Source organism: Podospora pseudopauciseta, chromosome 6 (assembly GCF_035222475.1).
Source record: "Podospora pseudopauciseta strain CBS 411.78 chromosome 6, whole genome shotgun sequence".
NCBI classification, from domain to species: domain Eukaryota; kingdom Fungi; phylum Ascomycota; class Sordariomycetes; order Sordariales; family Podosporaceae; genus Podospora; species Podospora pseudopauciseta.
Genome location: NC_085895.1, coordinates 3250092 through 3269009, shown reverse-complemented (window position 1 = coordinate 3269009; position 18918 = coordinate 3250092). Strand labels below are relative to the sequence as shown.

Here is an 18918-nt window from a genome sequence, read left to right as displayed (position 1 = left end):
CCGTTGCGCCATCGACTTGCGTCTTGATCACCACACTACAAACACCGGTGCTGTTGACACTTTTTTGGGCGCGATCACGCAAAGGATATGGGGGTTGGCATTCATGAAATTATGAAAAACTTCCATGTTAAAAGGATCCGGGGAAGTTGTGGGCGCATGGGTTACGATGTGACTGCCCCCACCACCTCGTCACAACGTTTGCCAATGCAGCCCCAAGAACGCCACAGCTTGTTTTGACTTCAGTTTGAGACATAACTCAAGATGGCAACCGTTGATATCCTTCGACCAGCTCACTACGAGCCATCAGTTGATCTCCCTGCTCCCTACCCACCATCTTCACAGTTCCCCTATTCGCTCAGCAGAACAGACCAAACCTCTTCAATAGACGATGTTGTTTCCGAAATCAAGAAGCTCACAGCCTCTGGTGAAATCAGGTCGTTGCTGAACAAACACGGCGCAATCTGCTTCCAAAACCTCAACCTCAAATCCGCAGATGAGTTCTCCCAGTTCGCCCACGCCTTTGGCTTCGCACCGCACGAAGACATTGGCAACCCAGTCCGCCGAACAGTTCTCGCTCCGAACGTAGCAACAGCAAACGAAGGCCCAAACACCATGCCAATTTTTCCTCACAACGAGTTTGGACTAAGCCCACACTTTCCCTCTTATGTATTCTTCTACTGTGCTGAGGCCCCAGAGACTGGTATGTTTCTACCCAACCTCTCCCCACCAACACCCCTCCCACCTTTTAACCCCTATCCATCCCTCCCCTCGTTATCCCCCAGCTGACCTGTATCTACCAGGAGGCGAAACCCCCCTCAACCCCTCCTCCCCCCTCCTCGCCCACCTCACAACCCACCGCCCCGCATTCATCTCTTCCCTCCGCCGTCTCGGCCTGAAATACCAACTCTTCCACCCCTCCCACCAACCCACAAACTCCCCGGGCACAACCCCCCTCCAAGCCTACGGCCGAACTGTCCTCGACACCGACCCCATTGACATCATCCGCTCAAAAGTCGAAGCCGAGATCCGCCGCCTACCGACAGCGAAATGGGAATGGGAGAATATTTCCCCTGACAACCAACTCGGAGACCTGAGGGTGTGGCAGGTGCTACCAGGGATAAGGACCCATCCGCACACAGGGGAGGAGATGTTTTTTAATAATTGCGTTTCGAGGTTTCTGAACGCGATAAGGGAGGGGACGTTGGAACATCCGTATAGGAATGGGAGGGGGGAGTATATTCCGCCTTGTTTTGTAAGTTTTGGCAGGCGATGAAAAAGGGGGTGCAGCTAATGGATAATAGTATGGCGATGGGAGTGAAATTCCTAGGGAGTATCTCGATTCGGCGGTGGAGTTTATACAGAGGAGTCGGGCGATGGTTAGTTGGGAGAGGGGAGATGTGGTGTTGATTGATGTGGGTATCTTTCTTGGAAGAGGGCTTTGGTGGAAAGGGGGCTGACATGAGAATAGAATTACGCCGTGCAGCATGCGAGGGAGCCATGGACAGGAGATAGGAAGCTGTTGGCTAGCTTGTGGGATGACGCAGAGGTACCGCCGGCGGCATAATGATGTTCAACTTGATGAAAAACGAGTGGTTGGTTTGTGCTAAAGGCTACATACTTGTGCGGCTTGTTTGTCGTGTGTCAAACAAAGACAACCCATTAAGACCTGCTGAGCCATGCGTGTTACTTGCCCTCATCATCCACATTACCTACCTAGTGCCTGACATCCCACCCGGACATAAGCTCTTCATAAATCTCCACTCAAACACCACTATCATCCTGAAAATGGTCCGGATGATGCCAATCCCAATGATTAATCGGATTGCTCTGCCACGCCCTCCAGCTCTCGCAGCTCTCCTCAATCGCCTCCCTGCCCCCGTGCCTCCCCAAAATCTCGGGGATCCTCTCCTTGTTCTCAATAATCTGAATCGCCAACCCGGACGAGGCATGGAAGGCGATATGACAATGTAAAATCCAGATTCTGTTCACATCAAGTCAGCTAAACACAGCAGACCCTGGGTTGTTTTGGCAGGGAAAGACTCACCCCGGATTGTCCGCCTTGAAAGCAATAATCACATACCCCGTCGCCGGCAACAGCACCACATCCCTCCTAGGCGGGTTATCACACTTCAACTTGTCATTCCTGCAATTCAGCTTATCCGGCGTGAACCACCTCCCCTCCCCTTCATGGCCAATCTCCAAGTCATCATACCAGTTCTTGTTGCTCTGCCTCAGCAGGGCAAAGTCGTGACCGTGCAAGTGCATGGGGTGAGCAGCAGGGAAGAAGATTCTACCACCTTCCTGCGGGATCTTGTCTGGGGCCGTGATTACCATCCAGACCCATTGGTCATCGGTGGCATTGGGGAGTGTGACCACGTCAAGGTAGGGCTTGTCGATGAGCTCATTGATGCGATCCAAGGCGAGGATGGTCGGGTCGGAAAAATTGATGCGAAAGGGGGCTTCGTGCATCATCCAGCGGGTCTATGGGGGGTGGTTAGAGATTGGAGGATTGAAAGCGAAAGAAAGAGACTGACGTATGCTTTGTCGTTGGGGATGTACGGCATGGAGCTGTTAGGTCCACCAGAGCTGATCATACCGACGTTGAAGATGTACTGTGAGTTGTTCGGGAGCGTGTACGGGTCTTCAACCTTGGGATCTAGTTCCACGTCAGCCAGGCGAAGGTTGAACTGTATGGAAGAGAAGTATACGTACCGATATTTACAGGATCGCCCACTGTCCACGGCCTCCAGGGCACCAACTTGTCATAGGGCTCATCCGCACACATGGTATCGTACAGAGACGGCTCCGAGAGAGGGTCTTGCCAGCCCCTGGGCGGCATGGTCCTGTTGTACCGAACAATGCCCATTTGCTCGTCCGGACCGAACGCAAACTTGGAGCACTTTCGAGCAGGGGTGGCTCTCATCCAGTAGTTGCCGTATCTCTCGGTCTTGTACCCATTTTCGTGTCCGTGGACAAGAACATGGTAGCGCTGGCCTTTACCGTTGTGTTAGTAAGTCTCCTTCAGCCATTAGTGAGTCTCATAAAGAACTTACCGATCCCAATCTTGATGTGTGTCGTGTTGTACGGCTTGATGGGAACAAAGTCCGCCTCAATGACCTCCAAGGTGTGGTTGTCAACAGAAAAAACAAAGGTGGTATCAACAGCGGTATTGACCAAGATCAACATGTGCGCCTGTCCTTCGTCAAGCCAGATGGTGTACTTTTCTGGCTTGGGGCCCCAACCGAACTGGCCAGTGCCATTGATCAGGATATTTGTCATTTCAGGAGCGACACCGGTTGACATCATCAGAGGCCAGTCCTCAAAGACGCTGCGGTGATTCCAGTCGGAGAGAAGCAGGGGACGGAATGCCTCGTTAGCTCCAAACTGGGCGGTTGATGGGCCGTAGATTGTGATGGGACCGAGAAGGCCGTCTCCGTACTGGAGGGAGTAATGGCTGGTGATGGTTAGTGGTTGCTCGAAGGATAGGACAGGTGGTGGGAGACTTACCTGTGATACCAGGCTGATCCGTACTGAAGTGCCCGGAACCGATAAGTGAAGGTCTCCCCTGGTGCGATGGGGCATTCAGTGATGCCATTGACACCGTCAAACTGAAATGTCTCCCACTGGCGGATGCCATGCCAGTGAACCTGAGTGAGGAGTTAATGGCCGCCCTGTGCTTAAAACGGAGAAGAGCTTACCGAGGTGCCGTTCCATCGGAGGTTATTCTTGATTGTCACCTCTGTACTGGTTAGCTAGGGTCGATTCTCAATGAGTGATGGTGTCTTTTCACCGATAGTATCGCCCCAGCATGCCTCTGTTCCATGTGTTAGTACATTCGTCTTCCAATCTCTGGAACATAACTTACCAATCCACGGTCCGGGATACCTCCTCTGAAAGACCTTCCCATGCTCCATCGTCATGCCATCAGGAGATATCGGCTCCTCAGATATGTCAAAGTGGTACTATGATCACCATCAGTCAGCACCTTCCCGATACATGTTGAAAACTTAGCACTCACATATCTCGTCTTCCCAAACGGCACAAGAGAAGCATTCTCATAATCCGTATCAATATCAATCCTCTTCCCGCTCCCATCTGTAGCCTCCAACCAACAAGTCCTGTTCTCCGGCCCATAACACGGCTGCCAATTCTTCATGTACGGATAATGACAATTCAACCCCCCCTCCTCACCCTCCTGACCATTCTTTGGCGTCCCCACAATAGGATGCTCCTTGTACATAAACGACCTCTCCACGCCGCCCGTGCGGAGTGGCACATCCTTGTAGTCATCAGGATGGTAGACCATGCCACTGGAGTACTCCTGAACCATGAGCCTGTCTCCATGGTAATACTCACCAAACTCATTCTTGGTGATGGGAATAATCTTGGCTGTCACGAATTGCGGCTGCTCAGGGTCGGTGTGCGGGATGAGAGGCTTCTGGGAAGAAACATCGCTGTCGCCGCCGGAGGAAGGGAAGGTGAAGAAGTTGAAGACTTGGACGATGCTCGTCCATACCGAAGCTGCCTTCATGATGAATGCATGCGGTAGGTAGGACGAAATTGCAGTCCAGAAACTGCGTTATTGGACCGGAGGCTGTCAGCTACCTATCCCCAGATAGCGTTATATACTTGGGCACGACCAATAATTGTCCGCTTCGGCGTGGTATCCTTCCGCTGTATGCTATGGCGGCTTGCTTGAGCACTGCCCTTACCCGAATCATTCAATTCAGCTCAGGAGTGAGCGTCCATCATCGCGCATAATGCTATCCCCTGCTACAACAGTGCATCAAATGACGGCGTTGTCTTGAGCTATCGTCTCGGCTGGCAAGTCCCTTCCAATAGCAAGCAATGATGTACATAACGAAGCCGGCCTTGGTCACCGCACATACAGCTGATTCACTCTCAAAGAGCATGACTGAAGTTGTATTGATCCATCGATGCAGCCAGCCATGTCTAGGTAGGATATGTCGTTGAAATTGAGTGATGATTGGCTCCGGTTGGCTGCGGCGCAGTCCCCTCGGTGAATAATAGGGGCCACGGGCTGGCCCGGTGTGGCCTGAACCCTCCCGTGCAACCCTCACGAGCCAGAGCTCTGAACCGATCAGCGGGGCTGGACGCGGTGGACGGCATGGGTATCCCCGAATGTGGACATTTTGTGGCTGACTGAGAGAAACCGATGTAACCAGGTTGTCAAAAAGCACAAGAATGGCATGATGCGCACGCTGCCCACCACATTGCAGCAACACCCCCGGATCATGATAGGTCAATGGCCATGATGAGCAGGCGGGGTAATCTCAAACAAACATGGCGGCTGTCTCGGTTGTGTCGGTTCCTACACTACACTACTCCTCGATACCATAGCATTCCGTGATCTCCATCGCGTCCTCCTGCCCAGATGGTTCCCAACTGGAGATAGATTGATTGCGATACCGCAGGTTTGGGTTTCCCTTTTCGACCGCCCCCTTGTCCATCTCGCGCTTCCTTTCCACACTCGCATGCACCCACTCGAGATAACGCGGGTTCCCCGGTAGCACCATGTTGTCCGCCACAATCAGGGTCCCCGGCCCTACAACACCGAGCCGCTCACATAGCTTGAGGTCATCAGTGTATGCTGGTTTGAAGTGGTCGAAGAAGGCCATATCGACACGAGAAATCTTCCCTTCATCGTACAAGCGCCGAGTTCCTTCCGCCCCCGTCCCAACCACAACCCTGACATTGTCTCTGAGGCCGGCGAGGTCAATCAAGCTTGTGGCTACAGCAGCAAAGAGAGGACTCTTCTCGACACTGTAGTACTGCTTTCCACCAGCCTGTCTCATGGCATGTCCAAACATAATGGCCGAGTATCCAATGTAACCGCCCAGTTCGAGTACCACGGCAGGTCTGTGTCTAGCGATAATGTCGCAAACGATGGATCCTTTCATGGACCCGATGTTGATCAGACCTCTGACGGACCGACCGTAATCGTCGATGGCTTGCAGAACCTTCTGGGGGTTGCCTCTCAGCTTCTCAAGATCCGGCCGAGCGTAGATGTACTCGAGGAGGGCAACTTCACGCCCATCGCCGAACTGTGTGCATCGTATCAGTACCTGGCCTTGGCGGACCACTGACAGGCGCCATGGCATTCGATCACCTGTCTGTTGGTGGAGGGGCACGGGGCCTACTCACGAATTTCCCGTCCACTTCCCATGAGAGGTAGACGGCGTCAGGGTTGTACGTGGTGTGTTCCACGGAAAATGGAGTGGCACCCATGATGGTCACCGGACTGATTCAAGCTTGCAAAGTGCGTTTCTGCTGATGTGAGAAGCTGCGTAGGGAGGGTAAACCGGCGACCTAGCTATCAATCTAGAATGGTCTTTTGTAGGGAGGATTTGGGTCGCAGTGGTGTGGTTGGTGTTGTACCTCTTTGGAAAACGACTATAATATACGCCAGCTGAGTCACAGCGGTGGCAAAGCGCTAAAAGAGCCACTGTTGAGCTTTTTCTGTGTTTTCCGTGGTGCGAGGCAGTCACCAGCCAGTTCAGGCATCAAACGCAACGATCTTGGGGATCTACTTCGTGACTTGGATATGCAGGTCTCCTGTAGCCGCACAAGTCGTGTTTCGTTGAGGTAAGATACAGTGACGAGAATGGAGGACGGCATCAACCTGCATGAGCTGAGTCAACCCGAGAAGTGCCATATTGACAGCGGCAGATGGAGGATCGACACGAGGTGTTTGGGCGTGATAGGCTGATTTGCGGGCGGTGACTGGACGTGAGCCATCAAGTTTGGCAGCTTGGAGTAGACGGTGGGGTTGCCAACATAGGTATCGCACAGATGAGGTCGGCGACTTCGGTCATTCTTTGATGGTCAGATCTGCACAGGGATCGCTGAGGTCGATCCGATTTGTTGGGTCCCCGTTTGCCGAACATGGAGCTGTGGTCTGTGCTGGATGGGGGGCCATTGGGCCGCAGGTAGCCAATGGTGGTGGCTGTGATTCCAGAAAGGGAGGTTGGCGAGACATGTGTTTGGTAGACAGTTGCTTCTTCACCGTCATCGACTGACGGATTCTGGATCCAGCCGAGACACCTCAGTCAAGCCCTGTTATTTTTCGTCATTTGCGATGAAAGAGGAAAGGGACCGACTGGCACGCAATTCCATGTCCCAAAACATGGTTGCTCCGAAAGAAGCCGGGATAAGGTGGGTCACATTTATCAGGACATTGGACAATGGAAGGCACGACGAGGAGGGGTTGGCGGTGAGGTGGCGCTCTCTGCCTGCCTGCCTGCTGAAGAGGAATGAGACGGAAGGAAACGGCCCCGGCAGAAAGCCCCACGTCCACATGTTGTTAGATTCCAGAGGGAAAGAGATAGATAGCCTATTTTGTCATCGGTGGGGTGAGTGAGATCAGGGCGATTTGATTTGCAATCGGGCCCATCACACACGGGTGGCAACCCTGTAGGGATATCGCCGAGAGTGTCGATTGCCATTGTGTTCTTTGCTGGCTTGGGGCTCTCCTGGGAGACCGTTTGCTGGGTGTGTTCACCCTTCCATCTATCTGGTTCCTTCCAGTCTCAGTTGCACCAGACACAATCTCAATCTCAATCACGAAGTTTCTGTTCCACTCCCAGTGTCTTGGTTTTGGTCCGAGACCGCGTTCTCTTAAATCAACGCCCGCCCAAAGTCGCTGGAAAGCCATCTGCAAGCGGGCTCTATTTCGGCATTTGTCCTCCCTCACCTCCTGCGTCCTTGTTGACAACTGACCAACCCCCCCTCGCGTCTCCACTTCGCCAAGATGGTCGATAGGATAGAGGACGAAGAAATTCGAGATGATGTCGGAGAGAGGACCTCTCTGTTGCGCCAGCCTACCCTGAACGTTTCTCCAGAAACGCTGAATGCCGCTGCAAACGAGGAACATGATGGTTTGGCTGCTTCAGATGAGGACCTCTCTCCGACTTCCACAGTAGGATCACAGCAGAGCTGGGACAACGGGCAATGGAAGAAGAACTTGGTGCTTCTGCTTGGTATGTTACTGCGTGAGATAGACCACCAATCTATTCTAACGCAACGCCTCTTACGACAGGCGTCTTTCTCGTCAATTCCGACAGTGCCATCTTGATGGCCATGTTTCGAGACATTGCATCCGAATTCGAACAATTAAGTTCGGCGAGTTGGATCATCAACGCATACATCATTGGCATCATTGCTGCGCAGCCTTTGTACGGAAAGCTGAGTGATATCTATGGACGGAAACCACTTCTCCTGTTTGCATACATCTGCTACTGCGCAGGTGCAACGATAGCGTAAGTATGTCCCTCTGTTTTCTCTACTAGAACGTGAAGGCTAACCGGTATATCAGAGGCGCTGGCTTCTCGTTTTGGGGTCTATTGCTGGGAAGGTCTCTTTGCGGAATTGGCAATGCCGGCATTACAGTGCTCATCTCAACCCTCATCGTTGACCTGGTGCCCATGCGCGAGGTTGCGGTTTGGCGAGGCTACGTTTATGCCATCAACCAGATCGGCAGAGCTTTGGGTCCTTCCCTTGGCGGCATCATCTCTGATAGCACAAACTGGCGATGGGCTCTTCTGTATCACGTACCTCTCAACCTCACAGGGCTCATCTTCATTTGGGCAAAGATGTCGTTCCCCAAGCCAACTGCTCCAGACACAAAGGCAGTTGGACGGAATCCGACAGCCACCAAGGAGACTGCCTACGCCAAGTTCAAACGGATTGATCTCTCAGGATCAACCAGTTTGGCCATTGCCAATGTGTCTTTGCTCCTATTTCTTGACCAAATCGAAAAGGGCCCTGAAAACCTGGTCCACAACGCCATGGCTATGCTGCCAATGTCGATTTGGTTGGGATTCTTGGTAGTCTTTCTCTTGGTGGAAGCCTTTTGGGCAAGAGAACCAATCTTCCCTTTGAGGTTGCTGCGGAAGCGGAATGTTGTATCAGCCTACGCGATCCAGTTCGTTTTTACAGCTGCTCAAGTAGCGCTTTACACATCCATCCCGCTCTACTTCCGCGTGACAATGAGCGACACCAACACCACGTCCTCCCTCCGACTGCTTGTCGTGACATTGGGCACCGTTGCTGGAAGTCTCATCAGCGGCTATGTCATTAAACGGACCGGGCTATACCGTCTCATCACCAACATTGCGGCTATCCTGTCTAACCTCAGCTTTCTGGCCATCTTTTTGAGATGGCGGGGCGTGACGCACTGGGGGGAGACTCTCTATGGGTTCCCCATTGGTGTTGGCTTTGGTGTCTCCCTGTCGGCAGCGTTCATTGCGCTCACATCAGGGCTCGAGTCAAGCCAGGTAGCGGTGGCTACTTCCGGGTTCTACCTCAGCATGAACATCGGGAGCCTGCTGGGTGTCAGCACTGCTTCCCTTCTCATTGCCTCTTTCGTGGAAAGCACCCTGAGAGACAAGTTGCCTGACCTGCCAGACAAGGAGCAGATCATCAGAGATGTGCTCTCCAACTTTGACGCCATTGATGGGTTGCCAGAGAAGATTGCGGGTGTTGTGCTCAAGGCCTATGAGAGGAGCTTTGTTAATGTTTGGTGTAAGTGTTTTTGCTTTCGAGACGTTGACTCACTTGAAATTTTGTGCTAACCGATATCTTAGTATTCTGCGTGGTGTTTGGTGTCATGGGGCTGATCGCCAGCTTTGTGATGAGGGAGGGGCAGCTTCATCAGTCGCCGGGTGCGTCCAAGCCCAAGAGACCAGAACGGAGTCGAAGTCATCAAGGCTATGGTGCTGTCTCAGAGTCGGATAGTGAGAGCGATAACGCGTGATGGATCATTTGTGCAAAGTTGATGTATTGTAAGACAAGTTGGATCTGGTGGTTTACTGGGGAGTTTGGACATGGAAAAGAGGGTTTGGGTTGGGGATAATGGTAATGTCAGGATTAGCTGCGTTGGTATGGATGGGATCTGGTCGAATCTCCCTTTGACCTGAAGGTAGTCCTGTTTTCTTGACACATCAGTTTTGCTTGATCCGAGAGCTCACATTGCTTGTTGAAGCTGCTAATGCACCATGGTTCAAGGGTCCAACTTTGCTGCTGTGGGAGATCGGACGGGGGAGAGTGCGCTATTCGACCACCGCAGGAATGGGTTTCAAAGATCTGGAAGACATCGCACAGCATTCCAGGGACGGTATAGGAAGGGGGGGTTCTGGAAGGCGGTCAAGGTGAAACATTTGGTCGTCATTCAGAACAGTGATCCACACAACCCCGCAAAGGTAGCAGCCAAGGATAGGTAGTTGATGAGACAGCAATGAGAGCGAATGGGTGAGACTCAAAGAATGATCTGACAGCAAGACCGAGCCACCGGTCTGTCTGATAGACGCGCCTGCATTTCCGCGGAGTCACTTCAGCGCAACGGATGGCTGGTAATGATGGCCGCCGAACTTGGGTACCCCACCGGAGAACCCGCCGTCCCCATCCCGTATCCCTCCCCCGGCCCCAGCGACGTACCTGTACACTGATTGTGGAGGCTGCATTGAATCTTAAAATACAAGTACGGTTACATCATGATCTCCCCTAGCTATCCCTGTCCTATATGATCGACAGTTGCCGCGCCCGCGCCGGCGCGCCGGGGCGGAGCTAGGAAGGGTGTACATGTATGCAACCATCCCAAGTGGGTGATGATCTGCAGAGTGCAGTGAGCTGAAGTTCTTCGTCTGCCCACCTCAACATGGATTGATCGTGAGACATTGATTGGAAAGGCAAAAATAAAAGTACGAGGTTGGGGGGATTTTGAAGAAGACGTGGAAACTGAGTGCTTATGGCGTTGATGCTGTAGGTGCGGATAGGGTTCATCGGTATTATCTCGGATTCAAGCCTTTGGTGATCTCAGTGGCAGGAAAAGTGGTCTGAGATAGTGGCACGCCTTGAAGGTGCAAGTTGTTAATCAGCATGCGTGGCTTGCTGCAGTGGTGGGCGGGCACATGAAGGATCAATGTTGGAGACGTCATGCAATTGGTACATTATGGTCTATCAAATTGTGCAAGATAACACAGCCAGCTGTGCAGAGAGATCCTTCGCTGGTCCGACATTTCCCTTCACTCGTTGCGGTGATGCACCTGATCATGTCCCTCCGCTTCGAGCTCATCAATGATGACAATGCCACTGTCCACCCTCTTGAGGCTTGGCTGCAGCCAATAAATGTCTGTTTCCGCATTTAGCACGGATGTTGGCTGAACTTGATGAAAACGAGTACTCACTGTAATCAAACTCAGGATTCTTCCAAGACTTCTCGATGCTGAGACCGGCCTTCAGAGATACCCCGTCCACCGTCTCCCTTGTCCACTTGCCACTGCTGATGATTGGTAATCTCTCCCCTTCCTCCATGGTGATGGTTTGTCCCCTAATTGTTGCCGTGAGAGAGCACGTCGTGGTGAGATATGTCTGGTATCGTTGCCGCTCAGGTAACCATCTTCCCTCAAACTTCCAATTGTTGTCATCAAAAATACGGTCAACCTCAGCCCTATCGATGCCCTCCCCCAATAGCTCCCGTGCATACTCCAGCGCTTGTTTCACCCACCGGCGGGAATACCCGCCTGGCACATCGTAAGCAGCCTCAATTTTTGCCGCATCTTGGCATCCATCAACCGCCAGTAGAAAGCCCGCCACATTCTGGGGAACACCTGTCTCAGGAGCTTGGGTAAATGAGCTCAGGAACCTGACAGCAGCATCCTGCTCGTCATTCCCGATGCTGCTTCCGAGAAACATGAGTGTCCTCCGATAGGCGGCAATCTCGGGACTGGCGAGCCAGTTTGCTCCGTCGTCATAAGTCCCGAAGAGAGCGCGGACTTCGATATGCCGAAACGTGACACGCCTTTTCAAGGCAACAATAGACCGTTCCAACAAGGCCTGGTCTACGTCGAGGGCGTAGTAAACGAGTGGAGAGCTGATGTAATTGTCGATAGCTGATAGAAATTGAGCTGTCTTGGTCATGTTGCCTGCTCCCAGCTCGATGAGCATGTCGGTACCTGTGGAAGCCACTGTTCTGGCAATGTCGTCGACCCGTTGCTGCAAAAGTTCATCTTCTACTCGGTATGGGTAATACTCCGGAGCTTCCAGAACATCGTCGTAGAAGACTTGACCCTTCTCTCCCCACAAAAGCAGGGAAGGAAAGGACTTGGACCCTTGTGGTTGGTTGAGGCCTTCAAGAATCTTGGAGTCCAAGTTATGTAGCAGTGATTCCTGAGAGGAGCGAATATCGAGAACTTCGGGGCCTTTGGGAAGTGGAAGGTCGTGCGAGTGTCTTAGAGTGTGTTTGTCCAGGGGACGGGTCATGGTGGATGTGACTGAAGTAGCCATTGCTGTGGTGGTTGCTTCTGTTGAGCTTGCAGGCTATTAAGGAGAAGATGGTGTAGGGGTTCAAGGCAGTAGCGGGCAGTTGTGTGACCACCTTGGCCGTATATAAAAGTCCACCCTTCTGGTGTCGTCTCCCAGCTTCAGGAGGGTGCCTGCCACTCGCGCCAGGGTGCCAGTGGACCCCTATGATCAACCACGCGTAAAGTGTCGCTCTGGCCGAGTAATGGAAACGATCTTCCTCATGCACGCAGGTACGAGGTCACGGCAGGAAGGGTCCCTGGCTGCCTCGTCCGAATGCTTACATGGTCCATTGAGCCACTGGGGGGTGGATGATGCAATTGTTTCATTTTAGATGTGCAAATATTGCGGTGAGGCGAGTTCGCCGGATTTGTGAGAGAGCGGGTTGATAGCAAGTCAATGACGACAACTGTCTGATTGGTGGTTGTTCGCTGCTAATAAAGGATGCTGTTTTCTCCTTGATCAAGTTCTCGATGCTGATTCGGACAATGGGAGAGATTCAACCATGGCGATGTGCATTGTGTAGTTTTAGCGACCCTTTCCCGGGGTATGTCGTGATACATCATCCAGCTATCCAGCTGGCCTCCGGGCCGGCCAGATACCGGAAGGAGCCAGCGGCATTGGAAGTTCCCAGCTGACCGGGAAATAGATTTGCATCAGTTGAGTTCGGCGAATGAGAGGTCAAAGGCATGTTTTCCGGCAGAGCTGAATGACCTAGATTCTGAAAGACTGGAGCCAAGGCAAGCGCGCTTGAACTCTTGCCGACGACGGCAAGCAACCGTGGAGGATTCATGGGTAGGCGCAGTCATGACGGAATGAGGTGACTTGGTGGTGGGGAAGGTGAGACATGGACAGAGGGGTAATTACATGCCGTGGCTTTGGATTGCAGGAACCGCACGTAGTAAACAGTAGTTCTTTGAACCTGCCCTGCCACCCTGCTCAAACCACGTCACCGCCTGGAATGACAATCACCTAAAGACGGCCCGCTTGATCTGCGGCCCGCCAGAAACTAATTGGCAACCGGGGACTCCGCGGGCCCTCATCGCAGCTACCGCCCAAATTGACCAATGATATCGGTCTATGCCCACCCTCCAAGTCCCCGGAACACCGCGGTGCGTCCATGATAAACATCACGCATCAACAGCAAGCCCGTGTTCTGATTATCCGATACTGCACAACATGTCTCCTCCCGCCTCCACCAAAGTCGACCTGCTCATCGTCGGCGCTGGGCCTGCAGGGTAGGTACACTGCCTCTCCATATCGTCTAGACTATGGCTTATCACTAACACCCTCTTGTTGAGCTTGGCATTGGCAAACTGGTTCCGTGGCACCAACATCAAAGTGCTTATTGTCGACAAGAAGCCAGGCCCAACACCTCGTGGGCAAGCAGAGGGTCTCAAGAGTACGACCAACGAGATCTTTGACTCTTACGGTATTGGACCTCAAGTCACGGCCGAATCATGGAGGCTCGAGGAAATTGCCTGTTGGGGCACACGCAAAGATGGAGGTGAAGGCATTGTCAGAGAACAAGTCATTCCGGACAGAGTCGCTGAACTTGGCAAGCCTCGGGAGACGATGCTCCAGCAGTGTAAGAATATTCCAGTTTGGATTTTACCCCCCACTCACAGGCTAATCTATGTTGCAGCACGAGTTGAGCACCACATGCTTCACAATATTCTCTCTCATGATAATATTGAGATTCGGTACAGCACGGCTCCAATTTCTGTTGACGTTGACACATCTTGTGTCCATGAAGCAGATACATTTCCCGTCTCTGTCTCCCTAGAAAAGGTTACTACCAACACAAATACTACTAATGGGGACACTACTAACGTAAGACCGCCGTGATCTGTGAGAAGTATCGTTGGCTAACATTGTCCACAGGGGACTAACTGCCATGCCACAAATGGGCACCATATCAACGGGCAGAATGGACATCAACCAAATGAACATGATGCTCCCTCAGATATGATCTCGGCCAAGTACATCGTCGGCTGTGATGGTGCCCGCAGCTGGCTCCGCAAGCAGCTCGACGTCTCTTTGGAAGGAGATCTGACAGACTCGGTCTTTGGTGTGGTGGATTTGGTTCCCAAGTCCAATTTCCCAGATATTCGAAGGGTCTGCTATCTACGCGCCGCATCTGGCACCATCCTCCTGGTACCTCGCAGCAACAAGGAGGTTAGGATGTACATCCCCGTGGAGAGCGGCACAGCCCTCCCTGACCCCAAGGACCTGACTTTCGACCGTGTTATGGATGCCGCTCGCAAGATCATTGCTCCTTATACAATGGAAGTTGGTTCTGTCTCGTGGTGGTCAGCATACCGGGTGCGTCAGCGGGTGGGCAATCACTTCTCTCGGCTTAATGAGCGGGCTTTCCTGGTTGGGGATGCTGTTCACACGCACTCGCCCAAGGCGGGTCAGGGCATGAACACGTCGATTCAAGACGCGTACAACCTTGGTTGGAAGCTTAGACTTACTCTCAGAGGAAAAGTCCGTTCCTCTGGCGCACGGCAGGACCTTCTCAGGACGTATGAGTCTGAGCGACGTCCAGTGGCACTGGACCTCATTGCGTTCGACAAGGGCTTCCTGAAACTATTTGCAGCTCCGTCTGCACAGTTTGATACTGAAATACTACAGGCCTTGAAGTTCACGACTGGGTTGTCGATTCGTTACCCACCTTCTTGTGCTGTGCAGTTGCCCAAGGGTATCGAGCAGCTGGGACCCAGCCTCCTCAAGGCAGACCTGGTGCCGGGAAAGAGGCTTCCCGACTTCAGAGTGGTATATCAAGCTGATGGGGTGCCAACTTGGATGCACAAGAGATTGAGTGCCACGGGGCAGTTCAGAGTCATGATTTTCGCTGGCGACATCTCGGACTCTACTGCGTCTAAGAGGTTACATGACGTGGGCAAGTATTTGGGGGAGAGCAAGTCTCTGAAGCATGTCGTGATGCCTCAGTCGGAACAAGAGCCACTGGTGGAGGTCTTGGTTGTACATTGTGCTGAGCGGGATCTGGTGGATCTTTTGGCACTGCCGGAAGTGTACCGCCCTTGGAGCGACGAGAGCGGGTATGATTTTTGGAGGGTGTTTGCTGATGTGGAGAGCGTGCATGATGGTCATGGCAAAGCATATGAGAGGCTTGAGATTGACCGACAGGTTGGCTGTACGGTGGTGGTGAGGCCTGATGGGTATATTGGTGCCGTTTTGGAGGTAGATGATGTGGAGGGCGTGGAGAGATATTTTGAGGGGATGAATGTATCATGATTGAGAATTTGGAAGACGTGTAAGAGATGGATGTTCATGGTGACAAGATGGTATTTAATTCCGAACATATAACGATTTACAAATAAAGCTGCTACCGAAGGATAGTTGACATCCAGCAAGGACTTCCCCAGTATGGAAGATGATATACTCATTTGATAGGCGTTTGAACAACTTTTTCAACCCTCCAAAAAGCTTTCACGTGAAGCAATGGAACCTGGTAAATATCTGGGAGTACGTTTGTAGCACATAGTTTAAGAGCTCCTTTTGCTTTAAACTATCAACCATTCATAAAATCAAGTCAAACTCAAAGCAAATGTGGCGTGCACTGCTGCATTTTCTCCCCAGATTTAGACCAACTACTCATTGGCTACCCCTGAGATATCGAAGAATCGTCCCTAGTCTCATCATTCTCTTGAACAAATTTGATTGGGAATAGGCGGTAATAGGAGTCCTAACCGCAGGGTGCTGGGTTGCTGTTGGTGGTGGGGATTCAGTACAAGACCTTTCTGCGGTTACGGAAGAGAGTGACAAGTTGATGACGGTTGACAAGAACGAATTAACTTTTTACAACAAAACACACCCGAGATTAAGTGCTATCCCTAAAAGCTCGCAACGAAATTAGGCAGTATACCGTTCAGTTCTACGTATCCATCATCATGCTCGCCATCAGCAGCTCCTCCAGCCCAAACGGCGAAAAGTCCATCGGGTCCCCGTGACCGTAAAAGTTGGGGCCGCCTGGAGTCAACCCTGTTGTGAAATTCCCCGGATGGATAAAGTCACCACAGACGTCCGTCGGTCCAAATGTTGACCATGGGTTTGGTGGTGGTGGTGGGGGACCAATACCGGGTATGTTGACAAGGAGTGGCGATGATGACACTGCAGCATCACCAGTAACGCCAGGAAGTCTTTGCATGGCCACCGTAGCCAGGTCATTAATACTGGCACCGTTGCTCCCTTGGATGTGTGACAGTGGTTGTGGTTGTTGGCGCCTATCCTGCGGATGCTCGTTCGGTCTCCCATGCCCATCCATCAGACTCTGCAGGGCTGTCTCAATCCTAGCCAATTTCCCCTTGAGGTTCTCCATGCCCCCCCAGAAGGAAATGTAACGGTCAATGGTAAGTTTCAAAAGGTCAAGGTTGGAGATCGTGAGCCGTTTGTTGAACGATGCGGGCCCAAAGACTTTGCAGGCACATTGTGCCGCGGCTCCAAACCAGAGAGTGTTGACGAGGAAAGGGTTGACGAATTTGTAGTGGTCCCGGGAGCTGTTGCGGACCACTGTGACGATCTCATCCGAGGCGTTAATGTAGTTGGACCACTCAGAGTTGGCTTGCTGAGCGTCTCGTGGGTCGTTGTTTCCTTCTCCCTGCCTGCCATCGTTGGAACCCTTTTGATGGGCTAGCCATGGTGTTCGAGCACAGATCTTGTGATGATAAATCATGAACCGACAGAGCTGCGTCATCAGGTGGAGGGAATACTTGTCGGCATGTTCCTGTCTTGGGTTGATGCCCTCGGGACTGCTTTGAGCCGAAGCTTTTGGTCGAAAGTCAAGAGTCTCCCCCTGGTAGACTAGACTGGTCGGAAAAGAAGTGACGGTGCAGTAGAGGGTGTTGGCCATGATATTGAGTTCGTCTTGGTTGGTTTCCGCGTGGTTTTCGTTCATCGACTGCAGAGCCGATCCCACTGGATACACGATGCGCTGTGTGTTGCGCATCAAAGAGTTCATCACTATGAACCAGGCCTTGGCGCTCTGGTTGCCTGACTGGGCAAGTTGCTTCCACCTGAGACTGCAGTCCTGAGCAAGAAAGCAGCTTTCCTGGTATACGTCATTGAACCAACAACTGTCTGGCACTGGGAGCATGGTGAGGTTCATCTCAGGGTCTATGGCCGTCGGCAGTCGTCGAATAGTGCTGGCAAAGACGTCCATTTCCCAAACAGCCCACCAAGCCCTTCTCCGTTCTTCCATCAACGACCAGCGTTGGATGTTGACCGGGTTCTTGTCTTTGACTGGGTCATGGTTTGCATCAACCATGTGCAGGTGCAAGTCGTACGAATATCTGATGCAGTCACCGAGCTTCTTCCACGACCGAGAGCGGACGCTCATGGTGAGTTGGTAAAAGGTGACAAGAACACCTGCTTGTAGAAGCCAGAATGGCGGGGGATTGTCGCCATAACTATCGACTGATTCGTCCAGCTTCGAGTAGGCAATCTTTGCAAAGTAGGTCGGACTTGGGCAGTCCTCACGATCTTGGCAATGTCTGGTGGAGAAGGAGAACATGGCGGCTATCAGCGCTTCGGCGTCCGAGTGAAACTGCATCATGGCGAACTTGGGTTCAATACTCCCTGGCCGGAACAGGGTGAATGATGTCATGTTGGTGAAGTAGGACTCCATCAACACATCGTATGTTGCTCTTGATATCCGAAGAGCATCACAAACAGTCTGGATGGTGATGGGAATGGCATTGTCTTGATGGCCAGGTGAAGCGTCCACTGTGGAAGGAGATTGTGGGCGTGTCTGTGCTTCATGAGACGGGTACATGATCCGAGAGAAGATGGGGGCACTTGTTGGCTGAATTCCTACTGACGATTCACCAGTTGAGAGAGGCGAGGTCACCTCTCGCCGGGAATGGAGGTCATCGTCTGCTCGAGTACGGGAATCATCGTGACTTGTGCTGTAAGTCGGAGATGATACTGCAATGGAACTGCGCCGAGCAAGCTCGAATGATGTGGTGTGCCGATGTCCAGTGGCATTCAGGGATGGGCCATGACTGACACTGCTGGACACAGACGTTTGATCAAGTCTTCGACGCTTGTTGCCTTGAAGAGGGCCTGAATGAGCATATGTAAGTACTTGAACTTTCGCCTTTACAGATTTGATGAATGCAATCCCATCAGATATCATTCACTGCATAAAGAAGGTATATAATGAGGCGTATCACTGACAAAACAGCTTACCACCAGTCTTTGGGCCGGGCTTCTCGGCGTGAGTTGGATATTCACATTGTCCACTGAGCTTTTGGCAGAGCGAGCAGACAGGTAGTTGACGGTCACTGCCATTACGTCATGCGGTCAGTCAAGAGGTCGAGGTTGGAGACGACAGATCCACACATACATACCATTTCACCTTTCTCCTCTTGCAAGCGTAGCACGCGAGTTTGGCCGCAGACGCGTCGGACAGCGATGGTCCTGTCTCTTGCTGTGGATTTGGGTGTGCCTGAGGTTCCGCCATGGTTCGGGGGTAATGTTGGTCGCGAAGTGAAGACGGCATATCTCATCTGCTGAACAGGTGCCCGGGCAGTGGGTTTATGAAATCTGCCCGAGGGCCGCATGGTTGTTTTCGGG

General features: G+C 52.3%; 8 protein-coding genes across 8 annotated transcripts; 4 read left to right on the top strand and 4 right to left on the bottom strand.

Moving 5' to 3' along the window:
• Nucleotides 1–261: 261 nt before the first annotated feature.
• Nucleotides 262–1273, top strand: QC763_607890 (uncharacterized protein; the record flags this gene model as incomplete). Its single annotated transcript, XM_062914625.1, has 2 exons — nucleotides 262–700; nucleotides 801–1273. 2 exons carry the CDS (start codon nucleotides 262–264, stop codon nucleotides 1271–1273), a joined length of 912 nt encoding a protein of 303 aa, XP_062763329.1.
• Nucleotides 1274–1373: 100 nt separating this feature from the next.
• On the top strand, nucleotides 1374–1564 carry QC763_607885 (uncharacterized protein; the record flags this gene model as incomplete). The annotated part of the gene is made up of 2 exons (XM_062914624.1): nucleotides 1374–1412; nucleotides 1469–1564. 2 exons carry the CDS (start codon nucleotides 1374–1376, stop codon nucleotides 1562–1564), a joined length of 135 nt encoding a protein of 44 aa, XP_062763328.1.
• Nucleotides 1519–3306, bottom strand: QC763_607880 (uncharacterized protein; the record flags this gene model as incomplete). The annotated part of the gene is made up of 5 exons (XM_062914623.1): nucleotides 1519–1981; nucleotides 2045–2481; nucleotides 2535–2656; nucleotides 2713–2994; nucleotides 3054–3306. The coding sequence occupies 5 exons, from the start codon at nucleotides 3304–3306 to the stop codon at nucleotides 1762–1764; spliced, it is 1314 nt and encodes a 437-aa protein (XP_062763327.1). The 3' UTR covers nucleotides 1519–1761.
• A 2036-nt stretch (nucleotides 3307–5342) lies between these two features.
• Nucleotides 5343–7130, bottom strand: QC763_607870 (uncharacterized protein; the record flags this gene model as incomplete). The annotated part of the gene is made up of 2 exons (XM_062914622.1): nucleotides 6166–7130; nucleotides 5343–6065 (listed from the first exon to the last, which is right to left on the bottom strand). The coding sequence occupies exons 1-2, from the start codon at nucleotides 6247–6249 to the stop codon at nucleotides 5343–5345; spliced, it is 807 nt and encodes a 268-aa protein (XP_062763326.1). The 5' UTR covers nucleotides 6250–7130.
• Nucleotides 7009–10205, top strand: QC763_607860 (uncharacterized protein). The gene is made up of 4 exons (XM_062914621.1): nucleotides 7009–8000; nucleotides 8060–8279; nucleotides 8336–9543; nucleotides 9606–10205. Exons 1-4 carry the CDS (start codon nucleotides 7772–7774, stop codon nucleotides 9773–9775), a joined length of 1827 nt encoding a protein of 608 aa, XP_062763325.1. The 5' UTR covers nucleotides 7009–7771; the 3' UTR covers nucleotides 9776–10205.
• A 730-nt stretch (nucleotides 10206–10935) lies between these two features.
• On the bottom strand, nucleotides 10936–13263 carry QC763_607850 (uncharacterized protein). The gene is given in 3 exon segments (XM_062914620.1): nucleotides 10936–11024; nucleotides 11035–11149; nucleotides 11205–13263. 2 exon segments carry the CDS (start codon nucleotides 12301–12303, stop codon nucleotides 11043–11045), a joined length of 1206 nt encoding a protein of 401 aa, XP_062763324.1. The 5' UTR covers nucleotides 12304–13263; the 3' UTR covers nucleotides 10936–11024; nucleotides 11035–11042.
• QC763_607840 (uncharacterized protein) lies at nucleotides 13214–15707 on the top strand. The gene is made up of 4 exons (XM_062914619.1): nucleotides 13214–13556; nucleotides 13620–13906; nucleotides 13964–14151; nucleotides 14203–15707. The coding sequence occupies exons 1-4, from the start codon at nucleotides 13399–13401 to the stop codon at nucleotides 15577–15579; spliced, it is 2010 nt and encodes a 669-aa protein (XP_062763323.1). The 5' UTR covers nucleotides 13214–13398; the 3' UTR covers nucleotides 15580–15707.
• Nucleotides 15708–16004: 297 nt separating this feature from the next.
• Nucleotides 16005–18844, bottom strand: QC763_607830 (uncharacterized protein; the record flags this gene model as incomplete). The annotated part of the gene is made up of 3 exons (XM_062914618.1): nucleotides 16005–18405; nucleotides 18532–18626; nucleotides 18693–18844. The coding sequence occupies 3 exons, from the start codon at nucleotides 18842–18844 to the stop codon at nucleotides 16220–16222; spliced, it is 2433 nt and encodes an 810-aa protein (XP_062763322.1). The 3' UTR covers nucleotides 16005–16219.
• Nucleotides 18845–18918: the final 74 nt, after the last annotated feature.

What these genes read in the sequence shown, in the direction of transcription:
- QC763_607860 (XM_062914621.1), top strand. Translation starts at nt 7,772, where the DNA reads ATGGTCGATAGGATAGAGGACGAAGAAATTCGAGATGATGTCGGAGAG. An exon ending in GAACTTGGTGCTTCTGCTTG is followed by an intron (nt 8,001 to 8,059) that starts GTATGTTACTGC and finishes CTCTTACGACAG; the next exon opens with GCGTCTTTCTCGTCAATTCC. An exon ending in TGCGCAGGTGCAACGATAGC is followed by an intron (nt 8,280 to 8,335) that starts GTAAGTATGTCC and finishes CCGGTATATCAG; the next exon opens with AGGCGCTGGCTTCTCGTTTT.
- QC763_607850 (XM_062914620.1), bottom strand. Translation starts at nt 12,303, where the DNA reads ATGGCTACTTCAGTCACATCCACCATGACCCGTCCCCTGGACAAACAC. An exon ending in GAATCCTGAGTTTGATTACA is followed by an intron (nt 11,150 to 11,204) that starts GTGAGTACTCGT and finishes ATGCGGAAACAG; the next exon opens with ACATTTATTGGCTGCAGCCA.
- QC763_607840 (XM_062914619.1), top strand. Translation starts at nt 13,399, where the DNA reads ATGCCCACCCTCCAAGTCCCCGGAACACCGCGGTGCGTCCATGATAAA. An exon ending in GGAGACGATGCTCCAGCAGT is followed by an intron (nt 13,907 to 13,963) that starts GTAAGAATATTC and finishes TCTATGTTGCAG; the next exon opens with CACGAGTTGAGCACCACATG. An exon ending in CTAATGGGGACACTACTAAC is followed by an intron (nt 14,152 to 14,202) that starts GTAAGACCGCCG and finishes CATTGTCCACAG; the next exon opens with GGGACTAACTGCCATGCCAC.